The sequence below is a fragment of the Gossypium hirsutum genome, chromosome A11, assembly GCF_007990345.1.
Source record: "Gossypium hirsutum isolate 1008001.06 chromosome A11, Gossypium_hirsutum_v2.1, whole genome shotgun sequence".
NCBI lineage: Eukaryota > Viridiplantae > Streptophyta > Magnoliopsida > Malvales > Malvaceae > Gossypium > Gossypium hirsutum.
In genome coordinates this window covers 124,040,944-124,058,051 of record NC_053434.1, presented here as the reverse complement: position 1 = coordinate 124,058,051, position 17,108 = coordinate 124,040,944, and the positions used below count along the sequence as shown (strand labels likewise).

The following is a 17,108-nucleotide window of genomic DNA, read 5'->3' as shown; positions in this document are numbered from 1 at the left end:
CCCAGTTTGCCTGCCATTCAGCTTTTGCATTACATGACGTCCTTGTTATTTATTATTGAAATTGAAAAAGGATTTTCATTTAAGATGAAGCTACCATGCCTAGTTAAGTGGGGTTTGCTTCTTTAAGTGGGAATATAATACAAAATTTTTAAAGTTTGTTTTATCGGGCATGCATGCAAGGAGGAATAGCAACATATGTCCCCGCCGGGTAAACCAAAAAGCAAGCCACCGTGGGTCGACCACTGTCTCCACCCATCCAACAGTATCATGTGAAGAGCAGAGCTGAGAGGTTAGTGAAAGGGAGTCCTTAGCTTTGCTGTCTGCATGAAATAGTGAAACGTCAAGGTTCCACTGTCCTTTATTATTCCAATGGATAGATACTCAAATCTTTTCGCGAGAAAATTACAAAAAGTAGTAATATCATTTTAACACTTTGTCTCACTTTATTATTCTCTCTCTACTTTCTAGGCTTTGTCTTTATTGGGTTTTGGTTTTCGGCTCAACTATCATCTTACTCCTTCCACTTTTTTCTTCTTCTTTTTTTCTCACCTTCTCACTTCTATCCATATCACCTCTTTTTTTATTGTTTTAATATGAAATTTACCTCTAATATTTTTTCTATTTAATTATAATTCTAAAATATAAAAAAATATTTTTTTTTAAAATAAACCCTTTGTTTTCTCTTTATTTTTCATATCAAATATTAAACTTTTCCCTTTTCACTTCAAAAAGAAATCCTAATATAACCTTATCCTTTTTTCTTCCAAACAAGTTTCCGCTATTATCATCGGCTTGCGAATCGATCAAGAAAAGATCTCTCGTCTAACTCTTTTTTTCTTCGATTAGTTTTTCACAACTTATTTTTAAAGGCTATAAAACTAAGCCTCGAACATAGCCTATATTTACTCACTCTTAAAATTAAATAGTTCAACCAATTCGATTCTTGGATATATTGTTATACTTATCAAGATCTAAGGAAATGCCTTGGTCACTTTAGGCTCTCTCAAACTCAAAATTGCTCTTCCCTTTTTTTTTTTTTGATAACAATGTTAATGATATCATATTAGCTTTTCCTTTAATGATTAAATATATTTTAACACTGAAGTGATTAGATTTTAAAATTATCCTAATAATATATGATAAAATTAACACGGGTTAAAATCGAAACACCCTTCCAACTTTAATGAGTATATGAATATTGGTGTTGATTGGTTATATAAAAATTTGATGGGTATAAAAATGTAATGATGGGTATTGATGGGTATATTTTAATATTTAAAAATAAAAAATAAAAAAGGATAAAAAGAGAGAGTATACATTCATAATGTTATAAGGAGTAAATGATAAGTAGCCAAAATAATTGGGACCAAAATTGTAGCATTGTGGCCACTTTCCATCATTCCAATTCCAATCAACCATTTCCCTCTCTTTTGTTGTTCCACTATCCCAACATTCACCCATCCTTTTCAATTTTAGCTTTTGCATGTCATATCTTATATATATATATATATTGAGAGTATGATACTCCAATTTATTTAATTAGTCCCCATCAAAACTTCTCTCTCTATATGCCTAATATTATACTACCTCCCAAATCAATCCTTTTCTTTTTTTTGTATGTGTTATGTTTGTTGTCCCAATTTTTTTTATCATTGTCCAATTGAAATTTATTTCCCTCTTCATTACACTTTCATTTTCTTTTTTTTTTCTTTAAAAAATAAGTTTTATTCGAGTCGTGATGAATAGAAAAGTTCGATCAATTTTGAAATCGGTAAATTTATCACGGAGAACTTTGTATTAAAATTCAAATTGCACTCTATTTTTTTTACTAAAAAATTGGATAAATTAATCCATACATATTAGATCAAGAGTAAATTGGTCTTTTTGTTAAAGAATTAATTTATTTCTACTGATAAAAATCGGTCACTTTACATCAAGATGAGATACATGTAGCACACCATTTGTCACTGTTTGGTTATTCTGTCAGCTATGTTTATTTTTAATAGAAATGACTAGTTTGCTTTTTGATTTAATATACAATGACTAATTTACCTATTCTTTTAGTAGAGGGGATAAAAATATAATTTAACACCTAATGCAGGGACCTCCATATTAGTTTTACCATCAGTCTTAAACAAGGTTGAAGAGCAGCAGATATGCATGGGCACTAACTAAAGGACTCCACTGGTTTATAGCAAATTATGTAATCTTATTACAAGCCTAACATCATCCATCCGTAATTATACACCGAAACCATATATATTGGCAGATAAAGCTGTAGTCTCATTCTGCTATACGTTTACATGCATAGATTATCTGTATGAAATCATTTTCTTTTATTTTCCTTCCCAATATATTTTCACTTTTTTTTTCCAGGAAAATTATAAGCTGTAAAGGAAAAAAGAAAGAAAGAAAAAAACTCAGATGCAAATACATGTTTCACTGTAGAAAAAAGAAAAAAGGAAAGCTCATCATTACCAAAGATATTACGGAGTGACAAAAAGCCAATCTAATCGACTCCTTTTGCCCCACACACACTATACAAACAACATATGAATCAGAGGGGTTTTTTTAGCAATTAATAATATGAAAATATTACCGACGTGACACCAAGAGCGAAGTTAAAAATTACTTTAAAATAATTAAAGATGAATCATAAAATTTTAAAAAATTAAAATATAATTCTATAAAACGTTAAAGGGTTAAATAGCAAATTTATCCGTTTTTAGGGGACCAATATCACTGCATGCGCATTGTTGAGAGCAATAACAAAATAATTTTCACAAACTGTAAAATAAATATAAATGATAGATTTGATTATATCAGAAAATAATATAAAAAAAACATTTGTGATAAAAGAAAAGGAAAACGTTGTATTCCCCATTGTAATGAGCAAAGAATTTCAATTTCTGTAATCATATTCTAGATTTTTATGTTTAATTAAATTATATACAAAAGCAAGAAAAGTGATAATTGGTGCATGTGCGTGACAATAGAATGGAATGCCCCCCCAAAAAAAATTAAAGATAAAATAATAAGAATAATAATAACAATAATTGTATCCTCAATTTCTCATTTCATCATCAATGCAAAATACATTAACTAAAACCCATTTTCATTAAATTCTTATGAAAATAATCTTCTCAAAATATTGGCAGATAATGAATCAACCAATAATTGTTTTCATCGAATATCACAAAAAATTAAAATTTTAAATACAATATATTATTAAAATATCCACCAGGATTTACCAAAAGATAAGGATAAAATCCTTGACTGAAGTTGAACAGCTGCAATGATGTTCTAGAAGTAAAAATGATTAGTCTAAGCAAATGGGGCAACACATGAATAGGTCCAAGCCACTGAAATTGGAGGTAGAAATAAGTATGACTACGTAATCATAATAATAGGTTTAAATGCAGAGTGGAATGGAGGAATCCCAAGAAAGAATTAAGAGTTTGGCATTGTTATATATGCAAGTAAAGCCAGACAAAATTATATGGATTTTTTTTTTTTTTTGCAGAGACAAGACTCAACTACAAGTGCAGGTCACAAAGAGATATATATTATGAGTTTCTAGGCAAACCTGCTTAGGGATTTGCAGATATATTCCAAACAGATCTTGCCTTTGATGTGGTTTATTATTATAAGGCCTATGAAACCTATACTACTACTGACTCATATCGCATGCTTTAATATTTTACAATAAAATAAAGGAGCTCCTCAACTATTGTATATTAACATTGCATGAGAATCATCAGTTTTTTCAGAGGTGAAAGGCGATAGGGAAAAGGCAAAGACGAGTCTTTTGTTCCTTTTTTTTTTTTACCACTCCCTTTTTTCTTTTTCTTTTTTTTTTTTGTATTTACAAGTTGAGCCAATCAATAATGCTTCGAAAGATGGTGAGTTGAAAAAAAAAATGCTTGGAGTTGGAAAGATGGTGAGCAGAAAAATAATGCTCGCAAGAAAGACCTCTCCCTTTTTTTGAGTTTTCATCCAAGGAATGGAGCCCATTCATGCTTGATTTCAGTGCTACACTCGCTTATTTCTCTTCACCTTATGTGGTTGATTAATTAAAAACCATAAAAATTGGACCAAGACCAACTTTTGTTCAAGTTTCTCGACCAAAGAATTGCCCAAATTTTGAAATCAAGTTCACTAAAATTGAAAAAACACGAAAGCATTGTCATTGGACCAAAGTATTTTAATGCCTACTTTACCATCCATAACGCAGAATTTATTGTTGTTCATTTGAACTCAACTCCTCACTTTGATGGTCATCTCACAAGTAGGTTTTGTATAATTTTAAACCTAGTTTAATCACCCAAGTTGGTAAATCGCTGTATCACCTCATTGACTGAATGGAAATAGAATGTGCTTGAATGGTTTAGTGGCATAATAATCCTTTTGAGGAGCAAATCTAATACCGAAAATCATAACATGCTAACTAAGCATGCACGAATAATAATCTGAATAGACCAAACATAACAGTCTCAAATGCATTCATGTAATCTCAAAAAGAAAACTCAAATTCGACAATAACACAATCTCAGGCCTCCTTAATCAAAAAAGGGAAAAAAGAAAAATGCGCAAGATCAATGTCAACTTGGCTGTGTCTAATTTTGAGAGATCTAACGCCCTAAGACATATATTATCATTTGGTTTAAGTGATGTGTTGAGATCCAATATGGTGCGGTTGTTCAGGACCAAACAATACTAAAATAATTCAACCACTAGCACTAGGAAGGGGTCAAAATATTAAAATGAAACAATAAACAATAATATACATTGGTTACCCTAAATGCATGCATGCTGCAATGCTAAATCCTCTTTGATCTGGCCAACTATAAGAAAATTAGTCTCAGACCACCTTTCAACTCAACTTGGCGTAACACTATTCGAGAACTATTGTACCGCTGCCTGGATCATACCACTCACCACAAAGATTTTGACAGATTTTAATTACAATACATCATATCCCAGTGACCCACCCGATTCATCAACGTCATCTGCTCAACACAACCGCCTCATTATGCGCCTAACTTACCGCCATAAGAAACCACAGGACACCCAAGCCGTCCAATACCAATATCTCAAGCAACTGCACAACCCAATGTCACTTACGTCGTGCTGAAGCCTTGCTGTCCATCCTTATTCTATCGGCATACATGGGCAACCGAATAATCTCATTAATCTCATTTAATAAGATTTCGTCTGTGATATTATCCCTTATACTTCGCATCACCTGTTCTTTGCATAAACAAAAATCTTACTGTAGTTAGCTCCGCAACAATATTTTAAAAACTATTTCTCAACTTAGCAATGAGGCAGACAGTCCGACCGACCTTCTTGAAAGTATTGAAATCGTTTGGAGTCGACTTATCTGTCCTGATCCGCATATAGATCCACACCTGCTGATCAGGATCCCAAGAACACTCGATAATCTTCCCAGAGAATGAAGATGGAGGATCTGAAACATCTGCAAGTAATTCAGAGAATTACAAGAAAAGAAAATCAATACCGACGGCCATGACTTCAAATGAAGCAGAAAAACACAATAAACACAATTAACAGCAACCTCTGAATTCAACTGTATCCCTATCCATCAACTTCCTTTTTCCCCGTTCAAAGAGAAAAAGTTGAGGACGATCATCACTGCTAATCTGTAGATGCATAAAGCTTTCAGTTTAGGATCAATGCCATCAAATTTTTTAAGCCAAAATTTAACATAAAAAACCAATTAAAAGGAAAATGAGGCACAACCTCAAATAGAAAGTCAACAGAGTTCAGCCGAGCATATTTCCATTTTAGAAGACCTTCATGAGTGCGAGGTACATATGGATCATCCCAACCCTGGCAAGACAAAAAAATCAGTGATTTTCATAACATTGCATTTGTAAGAAGTACCACAAGGTCCAAAGATGCATGGATGGGCAGGACATACTGTGTGAAACTAGAAAAGATGTGGTTGGATGAATATATGTACAAATGCTGACATACTAAATATCCGATCAAAAGATCATTTACATAATTAGTAAAATAAACGAGACTGAAAGATTTGAGATTCATAATCCAGTAATCCTCTTCAATCACCTGAAAAATAAGACCATCTGCCTCATGAGAGAGCCTAGGGATAAATTCCTTCAAAACCTTATTTACAGTGGATAGCAACCAAAAATCCTTCCTCCGCACCTAATAACAGAATTAAGCATATTCTCAGCCTATCTCCACAAAGGTAGGAAATAGACCAGTATATTAAGAATCAGTGCTCCTCAATACATACCCTGAAGGGTTCAAGGTCATATCGATAATATGGATTCCTGCTCTGGTAAATGTTCTGCCGTTCATAATTTCGAGGCTCAATCACTTCTTTTTCCAGCATTTTCCATCGTTCATAGAAGGGCCGCTGCATCAGATTTTTATGAGAAAATGGAGAAAACATGATTCTGAAAATTAAAAAACCATTGTCTCTGAATTTCAATGTACTCTTAGATTTAATGGCTTGGCTCCACTGTTGAATTCCAGAAGAACAAGAGCAACAGAAATCAGTAAGGGAAACCAACAAAAGCTCCCTTCACAAACTTCGTAATCATTACCCAATTGAATGACAAGCAGTTCCTAATCAAAATAATGCTTTTCGGGAATTGGGTCAGGGAGATCAAAACCTAAAGCAAACTTAAGACAAAAAGCATTTCTGACAAGCCCGACTAAAAATGTTTAAAATATAGTCTTCAGAAGCCTAGAGTAAAGTAAGATTAAATAACTATAGAGAAAGACTTCAACTCAACTATCAGTTAAGTAATATAGTTACAATGCCAAATTGGACAGACAATAAAAAGAAAAAAATTGTAACAAATAAGCACAACCAACCTCTACGATAGAAACAGTGTTAATTGCCATCATATCATAAATGAGATATCTTCTCTCTTGCTTTTGCGAGTCTGGCAAGGTATCTATTACCATTTCACCATCAAGCAATGTGAAATGATGAGTTCTCTCCCCTATACCCTTGCAAATTGAAAATTATGTCAAATTAATAAGATCTGTAAGACACTAAATTCCCAAAGTTTTCCTAAGAAAAGTAGATATGCAAATACATACTTCATTAGGGTGTCTGGCAGGGAACCTCATCTGAACCCTTCGGAAATTAAAACTCCTATCAATTAGGTAACAACCATCAACAGTTATTAACATCATATATCGTGTTCCATCCGCTTTCCAAGTGGCATAATAATAACGTTGCCTTAAAAGTTGTAGGTTGTCCCTATAAGCACAAACATAGTGAAATCATTTTTTTATATAAAGATTCCAGACCAAAATATAATAACAAAATAGACTAAGTAGGACTAGCTTAACATTCACTTTATCCCAGAGGATATTAAGAAAGAAATTAACATCTAGAGGACCTGTTCAGTGAAACTGGATGCGATCCCGGAAATTGTGCATGTCCTCTAACCTGCTTTCAAGAAATGGGAATGCCAGAGCTCATGTTAAACCAAAACTCTTATGAGTAAAACACAAAGAGAAAGAATTAACTGAAAAGAAGGTATTCAAGTTTTCAACAGTTTTGGCTTTATAAAATGGTGAAGTTCTCTTAATGTTATCATTCAGAATTTAGATATTATCATTACAAGTCATGCTACCATATTCAAAGCAAAAAAGCCTACTAACTCATCATTTAATTGCCTTCCAGGAAATCATCACATAAAAAGTAAAGCAATAAAAAAGGCGGATAAAAAAGCTGTGAATGTTGTCTATCACAAATTTGATGAAAACTAGTTCTCTCTGAATCTCATAGACTCAATAACGTGAATAAGTAGCTAAAAATACGCTGATTTAAAGTGCATACCCCAAGATTTAACTTCAATGTTTGGTAGCAGAATGACCGCATTGATTCCAGTTGGTCACGAGGTATTTCATCTCCCAAAATGTCATCATTTGTCAACACTGCATCTGTTTCATGATTCTCCTGATATCCAAAAGGACTTATCAAAGCTGAAATCTAAACAAAATACTTGTTCCAAAACTTGAGCAAAACTGAAACGTGATATATAAAGCTAGAAGAAACATAAACAAGCATACCTCAGTATCAATTAGCAAGACCTTAACAACAAACCTTAATACAATTTGAAAGTTTGTCATAACACAACAAAACAACTCCTCTATAATCTACATGGTTAGGGGAGAAAAAGGAAACCGACCACCAGCAGAAGTTACATATGCTACCACTGAAGATAACCCCAAACATAATATTTATCAAAATTTGTCATTTTCTGATAATAATAAAAAAGTAAAAATCTAACCTTTTCCATATGAAAGAGAAACAAAAATCTAACTTCTACATGGAAGAGAAGCAATGGATATAAAAGGCTTGATATATCAAAGTACTTTTTAAAGCCCTTATGAAGCTAATACATACAATAAAAAAAAAGGGATGAAAAAACAACAATACTACAAGGTCATCCGTACAGGTAATGCAGCTGGACCTCCACCTCCATCATCATCGTCGTCATCTGCAACTGCATCACCATTGAGATCAAGGTCAGAAGACCTCTTCCACTCAGGAGTTGAAGGGCAGATGACCATTTCAGGCCTTCTTTCATGATAAAATGCATACAGAGCATCAATGTAGTCAGGTTTGTAGATTCCTGGAGGGCGTGCCTCATTGAAAATTTTTATCGCCTGCACAAAAGGTAAAACAAAAAATGATGTTACGCTATGAATTCCTAAATGATGTTTAAAAGATGAATGCAACAAAAAATAACTGACCTGAGTAACAGACATTGATTGTGATCGCATAAGATAGTGAATAATCATGTATCCAGTACGGTTATGCCCATGGGTACAATGAACAAGAATATATTTCTTTGATTTTTGTCGGAGGAGGAATTGCGACACCTGATAAACAAATTACGTGAAAAATGCATTAATTGGTTACAGCACATTAGATTAAGTAGCTTGTGAATCTGTAATAATTAGAATCTGCATGCCACATGTAAATAAGTACAAGTTCAATCAGAAGAAGTGGGCTGATTGGTCATCATGAGATAACATCTAACATATGTTTGAGATTACAAGACGGTAGCTTGTTGGCTTTGCCAAGACAATAAGGAATCATAAAATACCAGCCAAAATTTTCGTCATCAATTGATAAATGAACTGTGGGAGTTGGGACTTAAACTATCACAGGAATCACATTTAAGAAGACATAACAGCAGACATTCTAGTAGAAACGAAAAACAAGCATCATAGCAAAAGTACCTCGTAAACAAAGGTATTTACAGCCACATTCTCAGGTACAGAATCTCTTCCTTTGCATTGAATCTAGAGCAAAAACCAGAGTTAAAACAAAGCTGAAAGCAACAAGACAAGCAGTAAACTATACTTAACCTATGCTCACCTTTACATGCTTAATGCCTTCTCTCTTCAGGTCTGTAGTTTGATAGTAACGAGATGTGTTCGTCAAATCAATCACCAAACCAAGCTGAAAACAGAACATGCAGGTAAGGTAAAAATTATTCTCCAATTACCTAACTCATTTTACAAGTCTTATCCAACAGAAACTAACGTCTAACTTATTTGTGTAACATGCACAAAGGCATTGTCTACAAGCATGTCTACTACCCTGCTTTATATAACCAGCTTAGTCCCCATATGCATTTTCATAACATGAACCTGCATTTGAGGATTTCTAGAGTCCTTCACAAAAAAATTTGATGCGCCACTTATATGATAGAGATGATGACAGAAAAGATCCGATTTGCATTTTATGGGACAATTAAAAAGAAATTAACATTGTCAAAGCAACATTGTCCATATACCTTTCTTCCTAGAACTCTTTGCTGATGAATCACTTGCTTAAAAGAGTATCTTTTACCAGGAGGAACACAGTCATTATAAGATTCACCAAGTGGAACCTTAGAAGGAATAATACAGCCTATTTCCTGACCAACTGAAGGACAATCCAGCCAACCTGCAAAAAGATTAGAAAAGGTTGTTAAAAAAAATGTGATGTCTTAAACAACAACGTAAATTTGAAATGTTAATAATCAATCAACTCACCAACTTAACCATAAAAATGAAATGACTAACAACAAAAAAGAAGTACTGAATAATACCAAACATAAACTTCAAAGCACTACAATATTTGGCAATGGAAAACCAAGATTATTAAAAATACATTGACAGTAACCCTGAGACTAGTTAGCAATTAGTGTGCAATGTCAGCCGTCTTACCAGGAGGGATCCTGCTTTTATCATAAGACCTGGGATTCCTATTTTGATAGAAGTGATCATGTAGAGGAGGCTGAGAGACATGGACTGGCCGGTCATCTGATCGGTCTCTTCTCAATCTCTTCCGTCTTTCTTCACGTTCCTAAAAGAAGCAAATTCCATTACCATGCATGAATGAAAAGTGATGCAAAAATATGAAGATTAAAAACCTTTTAAAGAGTGAAACAAAAATATCACAGCATAACATGAATAAACTAGACAGGAAAGAGATACGGGAAATGTAAAATGAAAAAGGAAAGAGTAACCGAACCTGCATGTTAAATAATAATAACAATAAAAAATTATGAACACAAACATATATAAATCCTTTGAAGAGGAAAGAATTTTCAGCATACACAAGCCACCACGTCCCTTCACCACTAGGTTTTAACTTTTTAAGTAGCCAATAAGTGGCTACCACTCCAAATCAACTAAATTAACCCAGACAACTTCAGCATCTCATGCTCACATGAAACAAAAGAATCTGTTTCATCTACAACACTACCTTGGTCTATCGTTCATTGCTGAGAATGATTCATTCTGACACTGCCTAAACCATGCTTACCAGAAATCAAAATAAATAAATAAAGGCCAGAACTATTCCCAATCAATGATAGATGAAAACAAATAAAGGAATCAGAGAAGTACCCGCCGTGAAATTTCAACTGCAGATTCTACATGTTCTTCTTGTGCAGAGTAATGTTCAATATGTCTTTCATATATCTCTTCATCATCTTCAGGTACTGGTGAAGCATTTAAGTCCATACTAGCAATCATTCAGCATCTACCAAACACCATGAACTAAAACCTATCCGAAAAGGTAAGCAAGATGAAAACAAATAAAAGACATCTATTCTTAGGAAGAAAATTCATTAATCAATTGATGCTAAATCATCAAAAATAAAATGGCTAGCTCTCTCTTAGCAAATAAATTGGTCAATCTAAGAGCAAATCCACCTAACAGCTCTATCTCTTTTCTCTCACACTCCCCCTCACTTTCTGTGTTCCTTGTTCTGACTTATGCCTTGTGCCTTGTTTTTCGTTTTTACTATAAATTGTTTATCCAATGAACGAAACAATCAAAAACAATTCGAAAAACCCTAACAAATAAAAATATACGCAAGCAACTACAATCCTTTCGGCAGCAAAAAAAAAAGAGAAAATCGAAAAGAAAAATACGAAATTAGGTTTAAACTCACCAGAAACATGAAATCAACGTAGAAATTGCATCAAAAAGACGATCCGCAACGTCGTCGGAGACGCTAAAGTAAACTTGATTTCCTCTCTATTTTTTATTCTTCCCAGAAAACAAATTGAATCTCGTGAATCAAATAACCACAATAAACTTGTTGTGTAAGCTGTAACAACCCTACAATTAGGGTTAGGGTGGGAGTGCCCTCCGTGGTTCTCTGAAAGTTTTCCCTTCGAAACCCTAGAGAGAGGAAGTAATTTTGTTTTTTGAAATAGAAGAGAGAGAGATAGCAGTAAGTAGCCCCCCAGAAATAAAAAGCTTAATAAATCAGTCCCGTGCCCGGAGAGAGAAGCAACATGAAGGTTTGAAACAATCAATTTTAATTTATTTAATTATGTGATTATTTATTTTTGTATTTGATTAATTTTAGTAGACAAACTTTGTGGTGAAGTCTTCTCCTCCCCTCATAATCATTCTATTCAGTCTGGTTTTCTTACTAGCCTTTTAGAATTTGCCTCGTATCCTTTTATTTTTTATAATAACAGTTATATAAATCATTTTAGTTTGTAATCAATTACATAAGGCTGTCTTTTTGTATTACGATCTAATCACGAAACACTGCTTACTATTAGTTAAACGTTAGTAGACAACGAGTAAGTAATATTTGCTTTCATTTTGCTTTGTGTGTAAAAATCATGTGAGGATAATAAATAAATTATTAATGTAATTCATAAATAATTTTATTAATTAATCTATTCAAAAAATTGCAAGTGTACTTAGACGAAAATACTATACTTAGAGAATCAAATCTAATAAAGGATTGCTTTTGATGTTGTAACTCCTAGCTCTAATGTCGCAACACCACCTCCAGACTACTTAAGGAGCATATTGTCTGCTATGTCATGACACACACTATGGGACGTCGTGACACCGACCTGAAAATGCCAAAAAAGAGTATATTGCCTTAGATGTCGTGACACTGCTATAACAAGGCTGACCACACGCCAACTTCCGACGCTTGAACACCGTGGCTAGGCGTAGAATTAACACTAAAAAATATATAACTATTGCAGTTTTATTACAAGCATTACAGGTCAATTGTAATATTTGTAATGTTCAATGAAACATTAAAGTAATCCAAGGATCGAACCCATACAAATAGGCAATTAAGCAAATTCCTAAGCTAAAAGCATGTGAATCAGTGAGTCTAATTAACTACTAGCTAAATACTATAGTACGACAGGTTGGTCAAGAATATGATTATACCAATTAATTACCTGAAACTAATAAAGAATTAAATTGTAAAGAAAACGAACTTCACAACTATCAAATACGATAACAAGGAATGGTTGGTTGACTTTCAAATTAGGATTCTAAATTGTTATTACTCCTAAATTGGTTTCGTTTTACCTCTCGACCTCAAATTTACCAATTTCAAAAAATTAGTCCAATTTATCTCTCGACCTCGACCTCACCAACTAATCCAGGACTTATCAAATTGATGCTTAATAAGATCTCCTATTAATCTCACTTATCTTGATTAGTGTCAATCTTAAGTTTTTAAGTCTATTCAATTTAGTCTAATTTTGCAATTTAGTCTCGAACCAAAAAATCAATTACCTATCATTTCCATCAACCATCACCTAGTAATTTAACCACTCATTAACAATAAGAAATTAAACAAAAACACCATTACCTTTAACCCTAAAAAATGGATAAAAATTCAAACTTTAAAGCTTGGGTTGCACAACAATGGAGGCAAGAATAATAAGCAAGAACATAAAAAAAGGGGGTTTAACAAAAGAAAGTAAAAAAAAACTGAATAATATTAAAGTAGGATTAAAATGTAACTACAAGAAAGTTTGAAGGTTTACTAAGCAATTAAAACCTAACTATAGTAATAACTAACTTAACTACCAGCCATTGATTGGACTGTCGACTCAGTTTCATACACAGGGCCCGATTCAACCAATTTTTAGGCTTCGATCTCATGTTTTGGTTCTCAAGTTTAATTTTCGATCTCGGGTCTATTTTTCAAGTTCAATTACCTATTGTGCTAATTGTTTGACTTGAAAAATGATTTCCAAAAATATCATATTTATTTTAATTAATTTGATTAATTTAATTTTACTTTATCAAAATTAATTTTTTCAAAAATCACTAAAATTTTCCAAATTAATTTTTCAAGAAAATTATTTAATCAAATTCTCTAGTTGAACAATTCTCACGATTACTTAATTTAATTCCACATCCAATAAATTGACTCAATTAAATTATTTCTAAATTCGTAGAATTTTCTTCTAATTCAAATGCAGTCTGATTGAACTTTTGTTGAGCTAGAGGAGGAATCAATCAGATATATACAATTAGGCTTAAATAATTGTAATTATGTTAAGAAGAATCGTTCTGATAATTCACAATTTACTTAATCATGGAATCAATTCAAGAAATGCAACACGATTAAAAATTTCTTATTGTATACTCTTTATGACAGCAATTTATCCAATAGCACTGTCCAATTCATCCAAATGGGACCCTAATGAGTGTTATGTTAAAAAATGCTTCCGAGGATTGTCGAAGGATTCACATAGCTTATTGCTCCATCCTAGAGATTAAGGTATATCAAAAATGTTTTCTAATGTTGTTGGAAAGTGAAAACGAACACCAATTTCATGCTATTGCAAGTATACCAAACCTGCAAGAATTAGACGTATAGATAAACCTACATGAAGCTCCTAGTTAGACGTTAGCTTTGCATCTGGAAGTGATGAGTCTTCATATGAACCCTATCACTTATCAATGCTAATTGAACTATTACCAACGAATAGATGTTAAAATAATAAATATGCGTCGCAGCTGATATGTTTATTCAGTTCATTACATAATTATGCCAACTAGCTATTAGCCCAATCACTAATGGCAACTTGTTTAATCACTGTGAAACCCCTTTTGCCGTCAGCTTCAAATCTAATATGAAAGAATGATGGATCAGTGTCTAAGCATCAAGGGCTTGTGTGACCGTGATTGGCAGGTCTCTTTTTGCTATGCCTTTAGGGAGGCAAATAGGGCTTCAAATGCCATGCCCTGAAAGAATGTTTGGGTTACAGCAACTTAACTCCATAAAATATAAAATAATATAATCATAATACAAAGATATAAATATATTAAAATTTATATGATAAGATTTTTTTTTGTTTAGATATATAGTAAGAATTTAATGTATAAAAAGTCTACAACAAACATGTTTAGGATTATTAAATTGCAAAATACATAAACAAGATATATTATATGTTCATAAAACAATATTAAATTTATTATCGAAGTAATACTATTTTTTAAACTTTTGAGGCAGTATTTAAAATTATTTATAACCCCTTATAAATCTATAAATAGGAAAATAATATATATATAATTATGACAAAAAAATTCTTTATTTTTAGTGAGTTTTGGAGAGTTACCCTGATTGAGAGATAGACTTGTGTTAATGGTAAGTATTATTAGTATTTGTTTTTGTAGAAATGGTAAGTATTAGTATATGGTATTAATAAAAATATTGACCAATGACCATACGTTATATTCTACACACCACAATTCAAGTATTTGTAATTTTTATGATTCATTCCCAACAATGAAATAAAAAACCAAACAGGCCGTGCCTCGTACGTTCGGAAAAACCCATAAAAACAATGTCCTGCTACCTCTCCATTTGCCATTCGTCAATTTTCATGCATTATAGAAAAAGTACGGCAAAGCCTATTTATTAAAGAAATTTTCGTGTTGAGTTGCTTGATCGTCTCTTCTTCCTCTTCTTCTTCGCTTTCCTTTTTCTCTCTTTTAATATTTCCGGTGACGCCATGCCGTCGGGAATTGCAAACAAACGGCAAACAGCAGCCCAAAACAAGGTGGACACACTACTACAAGACGACGTGTGACAGAACTTCCGACATCAGAGTCCGACAGCAATTGTTCATCTTCTTGTAATTTAAACTGTTATTACAACGACGAACAAACCGACAGCCCCAACGGTTACCTTCCTTCCGGTTCTTCCTCCTCCGGCCACCACATAAGATATCTGCTCCTGCTGCTTCACAGGAACTTGTTATGTTCTTGGCTGTGTGTTGACAACACGTGTCATCATGAAGCAGTTAATATGGTTCCCGGTTTGAGATCCGGCGGGGAGGTGTGGCGTAAAATCCTCGGAGTCGTGTTGTTGATGATATCTGTTTCCGTTTTTTGCAAAGTCACGTTCCTTTGTAGACACGTCGAGATCAACGGTAAATGGAAAAACGAAAACGGACTGTTGATCTTACAAGCTTTTAAAGATGATTGGACATTGGCCCAACGTGTTGTCGCCGAGACTCAAAGCTCCGTGCCCAAACGGGTCCTTGAGCGGGTCTTCGTAAGTTGAAATGAATGCTTCTTTGTTATTTTCCTTTTTGGCGTTGAATATGTTGATTCTTGACTGTTTCTGGGGTACTGTATCATGAACATTAGCTTTATATCATGTCATGTTCTTGCTTAGCTTTTCCTTACAACATCAAGTATGTCATGTTCTTGCGTTATTCGCAGACCCAGAATTTGGATGAAACCAAACAGTGACAATTATCAACAATTATATCTCGCCTAAGAATCGAACAAGTATGTCATATTCCTTTCTCACTTGTAAGCACATCCTATCAATATTGTCAATCTGACATAATTAACTCAGGGTCGATCAACGACTAATGGTTATATCATCGTTCATGCAAATGGAGGACTGAATCAAATGAGAATAGGAGTAAGTTTAATAAACTTGTTTTTAACCTTTTGGTGTTTTCCAAAAGCTAATCTGTATTAAATTGCAGATTTGTGATATGGTTGCTGTTGCTAAGATAATGAATGCCACCTTGGTTCTTCCTTCTCTAGATCATGAATCATTTTGGACTGACCCAAGGTAACATTAAATATTTAAATATCAGTTTATTTGTATAAGCTTAAAAAGATTAACTTTCTTTTAAATTGCAACAGTGATTTTAAGGATATTTTTGCTTGGAGGCACTTCATCAACGTTCTGAAAGATGATGTTAAGATTGTTGAACATCTACCTGTTAAATATACAGCAATAAAGCCTCTTGTAAGGGCCCCTGTTTCCTGGTCAAAGGTATAGAAAACTTTGATGATACTTGGTTTAATTTTATGTTAACTGGAATGGTGCCTTATAGATGCTTTCATTTGCAGGCTAGTTACTATAGAAAGAAGGTGATGCCATTACTAAAGCGACATAAGGTAATCAAGTTCACACATACTGATTCTAGGCTTGCTAATAATGGACTACCAACTTCAATTCAAAGACTAAGGTGCCATGCCAATTATGAGGCTCTTCGCTATACGAAAGAGATAGAGGATCTCGGAATGACTTTAGTCGAGAGGTTAAAGAACAATAATAAACCATACATTGCTCTGCACTTAAGGTACGAGAAGGATATGCTTGCATTCACAGGCTGCATCCACAACCTTACCGAACAAGAAGGTAATGAGCTCACAATTATGAGATACAAGGTTAGACATTGGAGGGAGAAAACCATTGACGGTGAGCAACGGCGACGTCAAGGTGGATGTCCAATGACACCTAGAGAAGCAGCCTTGTTCCTCAAAGCGTTGGGTT

The 17,108-nt window shown here is 33.5% G+C and overlaps 1 protein-coding gene across 2 annotated transcripts; it reads right to left on the bottom strand.

The window, feature by feature from the left end:
• Positions 1-4,595: 4,595 nt before the first annotated feature.
• On the bottom strand, positions 4,596-11,884 carry LOC107941706 (mRNA-capping enzyme). 2 transcript variants are annotated; one of them, XM_016875288.2, is made up of 18 exons: positions 11,472-11,884; positions 10,921-11,080; positions 10,237-10,375; positions 9,822-9,973; positions 9,401-9,484; positions 9,262-9,324; positions 8,770-8,898; positions 8,470-8,682; positions 7,850-7,969; positions 7,407-7,456; positions 7,102-7,264; positions 6,871-7,008; positions 6,284-6,406; positions 6,094-6,192; positions 5,764-5,853; positions 5,579-5,663; positions 5,346-5,479; positions 4,596-5,245 (listed from the first exon to the last, which is right to left on the bottom strand). In XM_016875288.2, exons 2-18 carry the CDS (start codon positions 11,047-11,049, stop codon positions 5,117-5,119), a joined length of 2,040 nt encoding a protein of 679 aa, XP_016730777.1. In that variant the 5' UTR covers positions 11,050-11,080; positions 11,472-11,884; the 3' UTR covers positions 4,596-5,116. The 2 variants fall into 2 exon arrangements, with proteins under 2 accessions (XP_016730777.1, XP_016730778.1); XM_016875289.2 differs by having other exon boundaries at positions 10,921-11,073.
• Positions 11,885-17,108: the final 5,224 nt, after the last annotated feature.

Coding starts and splice junctions, on each gene's coding strand:
- LOC107941706 (XM_016875288.2), bottom strand. CDS start 11,049: ATGATTGCTAGTATGGACTTAAATGCTTCACCAGTACCTGAAGATGAT. Junction 8,899..9,261: donor TAAATACCTTTGTTTACGAG/GTACTTTTGCTA, acceptor TTTGTTTATCAG/GTGTCGCAATTCCTCCTCCG. Junction 7,009..7,101: donor CTGCCAGACACCCTAATGAA/GTATGTATTTGC, acceptor TCAATTTGCAAG/GGTATAGGGGAGAGAACTCA.